Source organism: Triticum urartu, chromosome 1 (assembly GCF_003073215.2).
Source record: "Triticum urartu cultivar G1812 chromosome 1, Tu2.1, whole genome shotgun sequence".
NCBI classification, from domain to species: domain Eukaryota; kingdom Viridiplantae; phylum Streptophyta; class Magnoliopsida; order Poales; family Poaceae; genus Triticum; species Triticum urartu.
Genome location: NC_053022.1, coordinates 562,810,591 through 562,821,861, shown reverse-complemented (window position 1 = coordinate 562,821,861; position 11,271 = coordinate 562,810,591). Strand labels below are relative to the sequence as shown.

The following is an 11,271-nucleotide window of genomic DNA, read 5'->3' as shown; positions in this document are numbered from 1 at the left end:
CTAGTAAAAAACATTTTTCCATATTTTGTGGTGTAGATAAGAAGTCAAGACATGCAAGCTGTAAACCATGGATTGCATTTTTCAAAATGAGAGAAGAGAATCCTGTTTCGGCCTCTCCATATTGCATATGAATATGCACATGTCTTAAATTAAAACTATGAGAACGTATATGCTTGTATATAGACACATATATATATTTACATTTTTTACTTTGAATCTTTGAGCAGGAGGAGGTCGAGGAAGGATGCCGAGCCGATTCGCGACGGGACTACACCGAGGAGATAGAAAGGTAGATCCCCCACTTCCAAGGGACAGAAAATTTTGTTCCTTCTCGAGCTGACCCCCTTCCTCACTCCTCTCGCGGTGGCCATTATTCTCCATCTTCTCCGCCCCCACAGAGCTGAATCCTTCCTCTGAATTGTCTAGTCTGGCCGGCTATAAGTAGCACCCCTTCTCACACCCTTCTTCCTCATCCATCTCAGAAGCAGCCCTGTGCAACCAACGAGTTCACGGTACCAACATCATAAGCCCAATCGTAGCTAGGTAGATCGAGCAATGGCGTCGCTGTCAATGAGCGCGGCCGGGAGAGCTGGATGGACGCCGCAGCAGAACAAGCTGTTCGAGCAGGCACTGGCAGTGCACGACCGGGACACGCCCGACCGCTGGCACAACGTCGCTCGTGCCGTTGGTGGCGGCAAGTCGGCCGACGATGTCAAACGCTACTACGAGCTGCTCGTCCACGACATCGCCCGCATCGAGGCCGGCAAGGTGGCCTTCCCCGCCTACCGTTCCCCCTGCCCAGGCCCCGGCCACAACGCCGGCTACGAGGCCGACAGGTACGACCGGCTTTACCGTGTTCCTTACTATCAAATTATGTGTGGACTTGAAAGCTGGGGTTAATCTTGCAATTTTGATGAATAGGTTGAAGCACTTGAAGATCTAGGCGGCAATGGACAATGAATGATACACACCACATAGATCGATGGAACTGGAAGCATGTGCATGTGCATGAGATAAGTCTCGTGCATGGTGTCCATGTCAACGTACGCATGCAAGGCTATGCAGATGCATGCATGTTCATAATACTTCAGTAGCAAGTGGTCTATGGTGGGATCGTCCTGTCTCCTTGCTGCATGGGTTTAACTTATCTCGTATGTATTCTAATGTACAATATTTATATCGTCTGCACATGTAACAATATGTCCATACCAATCAAAAGAGAAAAGAAATTGATGATGATGCAGATATGTTATACACACATACTACTAAAAACAAATCTGAACAAATACAGTGCACTTGAAACAAATCTGATACGGCAGAGGTGGCGGAGATCACGAATATGCAGGGGCGGAGTTGGGCCCCAGGCAAGCAGGGCCAAGCATGGCATTTTTTCTTTCTTCCTATTAACCACCAACATTTATATATTGGCCTGGAGTTAAGCCCACACAACACAGCCCAACCCAAGCTCCCTTCTTAACGCACGCACATTCCCGCGAAATAACTAATTAAGGAGTACTCTATCCAAAGATCACTCCCATCTTCTTAGTTTGCGACAAGTGGCGCACTTTATGCGCGTCACTTATCGCAACCTGGAAGTTTTTCTTTTTTTTCATCCCTTTATTCAAAATATTTTATCTCTTAAACCGTGCGTTCAAATCTCGAACTATTTTCATCATTGAATTTCTCGCGTTGAGATTTTCAAAACTAGATCCCATGTTGATAGGTTTTGACAAAAAAATTCACGAAAAAACCGGACAAAAAGTTGGACACAAAAACCGAACCGGGAGCATGTTTTTCCCCTTTTCGAAAGAGGCACGGTCGTTTCTCTCACGAAAAGCACAACCATGCCTCTCGCGGAAGCAAAACCGTGCCCCTCGCGGAAGGAAAAAAACCAAAAAAAAAACGTGTCTTTTTTCCATTTTCGAGAGGCATGGCCATGCCTCTCGCGAAAGCAAAACCGCGCCTCTCATGAAAGCAAAACCGCGCCTCTCGCGGAAGAAAAAAAAACGCGTTTTTTGTGCAATTTTTTTTTCAAAAATTTGTTGGGTCCAAAAGCTAAGAGCATCTCCAGCCGTTGTGCCCCCCAGGAGGTGTTTTTTCGGCCTCATGGGGAGGCACCGGCGGATTTTTTGAGCCTGGGTGGCAAATTTTTCCAGCCGTCTCCACCCCAAGCATCTCTGCACCTCGACGAGCAGGACGCGTGGCGGCAGCTCGAAGGTTCACGAGCGCGTGGCACGCAGTGAGGAAGAGCACCGATGCCCAGTGCCACGCCGCGGCCAACGATGCCAGGAGGAGCTCGCGCACCGCCCGCGTCCATCAGCGAGGCCCGGCCCTCCGAGTAGGCGCCCCACGTTGCAGATCACCACGAGAGCCAGCCTGCGGATGGGCGTTGGCTCGGCCCTGCCGGAGGAGGAGGACGTGGCCGCGGCGCGGGGCTCGGCCTACGCCACGTCGTGGCCGCGCGCCCCGCGCTTGAATCGCCAAGCTCCTTCGAGAGGGGACGCTGGTGCTGCTCGCCGGCGCACTGCGGGGCCGTGTGGATGGCCCCGCCACCGTCTCCGCGTCTTCTTTGCCTCCGTGCTCCAACTACTGGACGGTGGTATGGCGCATGGTGGATGCGCTCCAGCGCGACGCACGCGCCCTGCAACAACTACTTGGCGTGCCCCCGCATGGCCGCGCCGCCCCCGTCCGCCCATCCCGCCCGCCCCGGCTCCCCGCTGGCCGCCGCCAGCCGTGCCGTGCCCGTGTGAGGCTCAGGGTTGCGCCCGCCGGTGCGTGGCTCCGGGCCGGGGCCGCTCGGGGCCGGCCGTGGTCGCCATGCTTGGGGCCGGGGCCGCCTGTGGCCAGCGCGCCCGGTGCCGGGGCCGCCCGTGGAGGAGAGAGCTGCTCCGGGGACGGGCTCGGTAGCGCACGGAGGCCTGCGGGGGCTAGCTACTGGCGACCGGGCCGGCGGCGTGAAGCTTCTCCGGGGAGGCGCGGCGCGGGGCCGGCGGCGTGAAGCTGCTCCGGGGAGGCGCGGCGCGGGGCCAGCGGCCGGGGCCGGCCACTTGCGGCTTCTCCGCGTTGTCTTTTTTTGCATGCCTCACGTGGTGGGGCTAGCCAGAAAAAGGAGAGAGAGAGAGATTAGAGACTGTCAGTGGGCCTTTCGCGGCTAAAATATAGCGCCGGCGCCCCCAGCTGCATCCCGGTTTGCTGAGTTTCCATCGCGAGCGCCGGCCGTGATTTTCATCTGATCCGGCGAAAAACGTGACTCTGGGGTTGCGGCTGGGAGGACATTTACTCGCCGGTGATAAAAAAAGGCTTCGGAGGCCGTTTTGGGGGCGCGGCTGGAGATGCCCTAAGGAACGGCCGTGGAAAACCAAATAGTAAAAAAATGTTTAAAAAGCCGCATGTGGTCTGGTGGCCATCAATGCGGGGCACGTAGCAGCCGTCATTGTGGGTTCGAATCTCACTTGTCCCAACATTTTTCATTTATGAGGGATTATTTATGTAAATAAATAAAGATCAAAGGTGTTTTCCGCAAAAAAAAGATGTGCACCAGCGCATTTGCTGCTACCTGCCACTGACTGTGGGCCCTCACCATGCTGGTATGCCAAGTATGCATTGGATACCCCGCATACGAAAAAAGTGATCGTATTGCACCTTCATACAAGTTCACGGACCAGAAACACGTATTTTACAAGTTTATGCACCAAACTGACCATTGCGTGCAAGTTCTAAGATTGTCGGTGTATTTACCTCTTAAACACAAAAAAACATAAATAATTATAAGCATGTCAAATAATCTAAGTCATGTAATTTATTCCATAGATTGAAGTGATTTTTTCATGTAATTTTTACTTGCTTAGATTTACGTAAAATTCGAGTCCAAAAATGTTTCAGTAAAAAAGAAGACACAATCTCCACTGAAGTAGAGTTCACTTTAGCACTTTGTATCAATATCCTTCTAAATTGTATAATTGTTAAAATTTAACTCATACTGCAAAATGGGGTTAATGTTGTAAGACATAAAAATGGTATTCAATGTCTAGTATAAATATGTTATCATCAATCATTTTGACTCTTTTTGACTGAACTAGCCTATAATATGTAGCTAGTGGTTATAAACTGGAAAAAAATTGCATGATAAGGCACATTGATTTTTCACCACCATGTATCTAGCCATTCGATGTGCTTGCTACCAATTTAGGTATAACTGAAAAAGGGTATTCAATACATTGATATTCCTAAGCACTGGAATTCCACCTACCTGATGATTGAAGCAGCCCTAAAATATAAGGTGGTCATGTATAATTATGAAAGTTAGAATGGCGATTACCAAAAAATGAGAATGATGATTAGCACCAATTGAGAACAACAATTAGTACCAAACGATTCAACACATTTTTTAAGTTTCTATGTTAATTAGCACCAATTAAGCTACAGAAGAAATCTTAGCTGACAAAAAGTACACAACATATCTCTTATCTCACATGGTGTTGATCATACGTAATGCATTAAAAGACGCTCAATTGAGAACTAATTAAACTATGGATCAACTTGCTTATGCTTATGTTGGAGCACTATGATCAGTACTATCTCACATAGTTTCATCGTATGTGTATACCGTTAAAACCTGTATAAATATTGTGTATGTGAAGCCAAAAGAAAAACTACAGAAACCCTAGTAGCAACGCGGGGTAAGGACCTAGCAGCAGCGCAGGACTGCGTTGTTGCTACACAAGCTTAGTAGTAGCACTGGGTCTGGGCCCACGCTACAGCCAAAGTTAGCAGTAGCGCGGGGTACAAACCCGTGCTACTACCCCGCGCTACTAAGTAGCGGTAGCGCGGGTTTGTACCCCGCGCTACTACTAAAAGGTAGTTATAGCTAGCGCGCTAGCAGTAGCGTGGGCCCCCGCTCTACTGCTAGGGCTTTATCCCATGCTGCTACTAGGGTTTTTCCTAGTAGTGTGTCCAGTCACAACATCCGCGACGCATCGACGGTTCTGACTGCGGCTCTAAGTGAGAGCGCAAACCTCTAATTCTACGCGTCGGTCGCCCTGTGCACTCCCACCTATCTTTAATCACCTGTGGGTACGTAAAAAAGAATAGCAAATATAGTAATGGATTTAATTTCATTACCACTCCCATGCACTCAACCTCCGTCCCGTGGCTCTGCTCTAATCATGTGAGGGTAAAACCATATAGGAAATATAGTAAATGATTTAATTTTTGTTACGACTCCCACGCTCACACTCGTCTCGTGACTCTCATTCCCTGATCATGTGAGGGTAAAAAAATTAAAAATATAGTAATTGTTTTACTATCCATTACCATTGCCATGCAGGCCACCTCCATCACGTGGCTTAGTTCACTAATCATGGGAGGGTAAAAAGGAATAGCAAATGTAGTAACGTATTCATGTTCCATTACCACTTCATTACTAGCTTCCTCTTATTTTGAGGGATCATTACTAGCTTCCTCTTGGTTACCATCGGGGGGATGCGAACTAGACCCATTACCATGTTATGTTAGCCCATTACGACCACGCCAAGTACTGGCTGGATTGATTAGGCAAACCGGTTTACTTGGAGCGGGGCGTGCTTGAATGATGGACCAGCGCGTAGAATAAGGAGTTTACGCTCAGGCTCACTTTAGCGGTCCTATATATATAGGGAAAAACAAAGCTATTGTATTTCTTTAGGAAGATTGCAATCAAGGCCACATGTTTGCATTGGGATATGGTCCACCTTCTTTCCCTCTTTATATTTCTTGCATTTTAGGTGCTTCACTTTTATTTCCTCGTATAGAGCAAAGTGGGCCACGGTCTCCCCTGTTAGGCCAGTAGGCTCAGTGGTAGGCTGGTATTTCTGGCGCGGCGCAGACCTCGGCCCACGTGACTAAGGTTCTTGGCCCATGAACGGTTCCGAGCTACTGATGAAGTACCTACCCCAGGAACGGTTCGTGCTTTCTTTTTTGTAGTTTCTATTTTTTTTCTCCGGCATTGTGCTATGCTCAGGTTGTGGGCTTTGGTTATTTCCACCCCGTCTCTCTCCCCTCGCTAGTCGTTTTCCATCACTAGTCCCTCTCCATTCCGATCCAGATCCTACCGCCCCAGCCTTCTGCCCTTCCCTTCCCTTCCCCGGCGAGCAGCCCGCTCCAATCCTCTCCCACCCGCGTCGTCGTGCTCCCCAAAGGGCTCCCTCATGACTCCATCTGCTGCACAAATACCAGCGAGATCCGGGTCGACGGGGCACGGTCGATATCGTCATCAACCTCCAGTCCCTCGTGCCTCGTGCGGGGTGCGGCAAATTCCCGCTGGTGGAGCACTAAGGCTGTAAGGCGAGCTCCCGGTGGCAGCCCTGGCCGTTGAGCCAGGTCCGAGGAGAATGGCTCACCGGCGTCCATGGTGCGGGCTTGGATCGCTGGTCCGCGGTGGTGGCGAGGGGTTGCGAGGGTCTGGTGTGGACGAGTGGTGGTGTTGGCCGCGGATCACAGAGGTGGCACGCCAGGGATGGATCCGCGGGGTAGCGTGTAGGCCTCTGAATCTTCCCCCGGTCGTGGTCTCCACGCCTTGCCAACGTGGTCCTCGCCTGCCAACTCCATCGAGAGCTGTGAGGTGGCAGCCGGGGAGAGCAGGATTCAAGTCGGACATGCAGCACCTACACGCTACGCCGAGTTGCGCCTTGCTTCCCCGTGGTCTAGCGCGGGGGTGGTTGCTTCCACATGCCTCTGTTGGACTCGGCAGTGGGTTCGCTCCTGCTGATGCCTCATCCCCGTCCTCGACAACGACGGATGAAGAAGCAAGGTGTGGGGAGCCTCTTCCTCCTGGATGCCCCCGAGTCCAGCACCATCCGACCCTGTGAGCACACCTTCTGTATGCGTCCGAGCAACTTGATTGGGGTGTTTGATTTTTTCAGGAACAACTAGATTATGGCAGAGTTTACTGCCTGTAATAGAAGGAACGTTTGCAAACATCCGACGATTGATGCGTTAATGTAATGCAAAAGGTGCCATTTGGGAGTAAAACTTACTAAAAATAGACCGAGATGTATGGAACCTTTCGCTGCTAGCTAAGCAGCAAAACCTACACCATAGGCCTTCGCTAAATAGGGCATGCTAGTTGAACAATGCTGGAAAGCAACTGCCCCCATTCCACTTATAAATCTGTCATTTCAGACTATAGCTTGCCATTTTCGTCCATAGCCCAGTAAAGCTTCTCCACATGCTTTCCTCTTCTGTAAATGCGAACTCCAATAATGCAATAATTCAAAACCTTATCCAACTAAAAGTTCGGATCTTGATGCAAATGGAGGGTTCCGATAGCACCCTCTGCTGCTAGTGATGGTAGGAAAGCCGTGCTCTCTCTCTCTCTCTCTCTCTCTCTCTCTATATATATATATATATATATATATATATATATATATAACCCTCCATCATATATTCGCCCACAACACTAGGCAATACAACAACAACGATTCCGCCCATTACCCCTCTCTCCCTCTCTAATCCTCTTACTGGAAAGTGCATCCCACAAAAGAAGATACTTTGTTGTGCCAAGCTTGGTTGTATACTAGCATGGATCCTATATGTGAAACTAAGCTAAACGGGTTCAAAATATTATGACAAAATTCATGGGTGCCTCCATGAATTCAAGATCTATGTCACACTACATCCATCACAAGTGACCGCAATGCGAGATCTTTCAATCATCGATGACATATCATCTGAGAAACGGCAAACAATTTTGTGGTGCGTAATTATGTGCAAGTGGTCAATACGAATGAAAGTATCGTGGGAGCCGGAGTCATGTAAGTTTTGCTAGGTCCACATTGATCATCATCTTTTTTTGCTTGCTTTATTTGTTGCAACATTCTGGCATGTGTTTTTAAAAGTTAAGCTTAGCTGCCCTATTGAACCATCAAAATGAGAAGAACCACTTCCGTTGTCACAGTATCGGATGTTGTTCAATGGCAAAACCAAGCGGAAAGACTTCTTTGATGATCTCCCCCCACCCCCCCCCCCCCCCCCCCCCCTCTCAAATAGTGATGGCTCAAGATCACCAAAATCTATTGGTTTGGATGAAGAGGGTGAGACAAAGTGGAGGTGGAACTGCATCAGCGTCCTAGCCGAAAAGAAGTAGAATGATGAGGAGGGAGAATTGGGAGAAAGGTATGGACGTGCGTAATGGGGAGGTGAGCACAATGTCGGCCTTGTGGGGAGGGTTCCTCTCCAACAAAGACGTGAAATGAAAAAAAGGCATTAAGGAGGAGTAGAAGATGGAAGATACAAACTCTACTTGACGTCCATAGGGAGGAGATGGACTTGGAGAAAGATATGCTAAGGGAGAGGTTGGTACTTGAGAGGGAGAGGGTGGAGATGGAGAAGATAAAGGCGTGGGAGAAAATTGAGCTTGAAAAAGATCATGCCAAAGGAGCACATTGAGATTGAGAGGCCGGGGGGGGGGGGGGGGGGGGGGGGGGGGGGGGGGGGCGCTGAAGGAAAGAAAGCGATAACCGAGACCGAGCAAGTTGTGCTCACAAGCATCACCGAGGATTCAACGATCACATTGGTCGATATTGGACTCATCAATACATATGACAAAGTGCACGCACTAAAAAAATTATGATTCATTCGATTTATCGGGTACATTTGAATTGTTGAATTTGTCGATGGTCATATTTGAATTGTTGAGTTATTTGACTTGTTTATTGTCAAATTATTTGTGCTCATTGTTTATTGTTGAATGCATGGAATATGGTAGAAACATTCATGTTTATTATAGGGTGTGAGGATTCATATTTATATAGCAACTTGCAAGATAATCTCCTGTTAAAGAGGGAAAGGGGGAAGAGAACCGAATCATATTGATCTCACATCTGTCCATTTGCTCCAGGTATAAAGGCTTTTGACCCACAACAAGTAGTGGGAATCTCTAAACATTTATGTGTATATGACTACATGCTAAAATTTTCACTTTACTTCCCCAAATATATGTTGTCGTTCATTGATCTAGCTACAAGAGCTGAATCCATCTGACCATGTGGGTTATAAGAAGTACAAAAGAATCCCGTCTGGAAGCAAAAGTACAAATAACCCCTGTGAAATAGAAATACTCCCTCATTTATGAAATGTAAGGCGCATTTGGCTTCCTCAGACTCTTGATGCCAAACATAGACCACAAATATATAATAAATATATGGATTAGGCATATATGAATGGTATGATCATATTTATCTTACAAAATACTTTTATGTTGAGACCCTTGGCTCAGTGATTAACATGCGGTTATGCAGCCTAATGACCCGAGTTCGGTTCCTAGAATTGACAGGTGACGCAAAGGGTTTTTCCCCATTTATTGGAGATCAAGCTTGGTGTGTGGTGAAACCACTCATCAAAAAATATCTTGACACTCATTTAAAAAAAATCTAAATACCATGTTTATGTTGGTACTCATACTAAAATGATTGTACGCATCCATAGTTGGTGCAGAGGTCGAGAAGTGAAAATCTCTCCCATTTTTGGATTTGGCATCTACCAGACTTGTCTTGCACGCAGCATCATACAGAGATCGCATATGAGCACCGGCATCAACCCCCACCCCCGCGGGCCTTGGAGGCATATAGGCAGAGGCTCACGATGGTTGCGTCCTCGCGCCGTCGCGCGAGCATAGTTCGGCGGCGGCGGGACATGCTCGGTGGCGGCGGCGACGTCCGGCATGGATCCCAGGGCAGCAACCCTGGAAGGTGGTGGCAGGTGAAGCTCGGGTTTCCTGCGGCAGCATGGCGTGGCGCCGTTACTGTCCAAGGCGGATCTGCGCCAGTGATCTGGTGGCTTTGGCTCAGGATTGGGTCGGATCAGAGACGGTGATGAGCGCGCGGGACTCCTCTTGGTGGCTCTCGCGGTTTGACAAGGTGGGGTGGCAGCCCTACTCCCAGGCTCCAGTGGTGGAACACACAGGCAGTGGTCGGTGTGCCAGGGCTCCCACGGTGGCAGTGCTGCTGCGGATGGTCATCGGATCTAGGCGGCTAGATCTGGGGCTTTGAAGGAGGTCTGGATGGTGCAAGGTTGTCGGATGGATGTTCTTGGGATAGATCCAGGTGAAAACCTGGTCTTCAACCGATGGCGGGAGCCGGTGATGGTGAAATCCCTTCGTGTCGTTTCCTCATGAAGGCATCATCGTGGTGAAGCTCCCAAATTCACCCGCTACCTCCGGGGGAAACCCTTGATCAATTGATCGGATGATGGCGGTGCACTTGTGTCGTTCCCTCCTTGGGGGCGTCATTCTTGGAGGTGTGCATTGGCTAGAGGGACTAGTGGACGGTTTTGTAGTGGAGCGGCGTTTCATGTCACGCATCGACGATGTGGAGTCTAGGTGGCGTGACGCAGCAGGGCCTCGGTGACAGATGTACGCCGATGGATGTGCGTAGGGAGGTGGTATTGACGGCAGGGACGACAAGGTCAATGCGCCTGCTTTGAAAGATGGCTTAGTGGAAGACGGCGGCCACGGCCTCTGAAAGTGCGTCGGACCAGTGTGTGCCCCAAACCCGGCAGCGGTTTGGTTGGGTCCTCCGACATTAGATGTTAGACTTTGGTGCGAGGTCTGTTTGGTATTCGGGTCGGACAATCGGCACCCTTCATCAAGTGGATAGGAGTAGTGACAAATGTTGTCAAGATGGTGACTTCAGAATACTGATGTATTACTTTGTAAGTTCTTTGTAAATAATTAATAAAATGGCTACATTCATCGCCCAGATGCAGAGGCGGGGGGTCATACTCCTTTAAAAAAGTCGTGTCTTTATACTAATTTTATAAACATACTATAAATGAAACTCGTAGACTAAAAAATGTCAAAACTTAAGTGTGCCGTATATTTTGGGAAGGACAAAGATTTACATAATAAAAAATATATGTAGTGTCACATTATAATGTGATTCCCCATTTACATACATTTCTTATATGTAATCACCTAGTTCGATTCTGTACAATCATCTATAACAACAAGTAGCATGTTGCAGTTGTTTTCTAATTTGCGTATACAATTCCACTTAAAAAAATAGAACTCACATGTATCATATAGTCACATTTGTATTCTAGTATTTCTATCGTGGGGTCAAGCTAAAATTATTTTGGAACAAACTGTTTCCCAAACTACTGGAATACTTTGTTTTTATTTAACGTTCATCAATTACCTAAAAGGTGGGACAATTTAGAATCAACCAAGCGCAACACACAAAAGGAAAATTCCATCGGAATATAAAAAGACATTTTGCCATAGGTAGAGTCACACAA

At 48.3% G+C, this 11,271-nt stretch overlaps 1 protein-coding gene across 1 annotated transcript; it reads left to right on the top strand.

The window, feature by feature from the left end:
- The first annotated feature begins 460 nt into the window (after nt 1–460).
- LOC125530594 (protein RADIALIS-like 3) lies at nt 461–1,239 on the top strand. The gene is made up of 2 exons (XM_048694984.1): nt 461–836; nt 922–1,239. Exons 1-2 carry the CDS (start codon nt 556–558, stop codon nt 941–943), a joined length of 303 nt encoding a protein of 100 aa, XP_048550941.1. The 5' UTR covers nt 461–555; the 3' UTR covers nt 944–1,239.
- Nucleotides 1,240–11,271: the final 10,032 nt, after the last annotated feature.

Bases quoted from the DNA above. Each gene is read 5' to 3' on its own strand.
- LOC125530594 (XM_048694984.1), top strand. From the start codon at position 556: ATGGCGTCGCTGTCAATGAGCGCGGCCGGGAGAGCTGGATGGACGCCG. The intron at 837-921 runs GTACGACCGGCT...TTTGATGAATAG, and splicing joins GCCGGCTACGAGGCCGACAG to GTTGAAGCACTTGAAGATCT.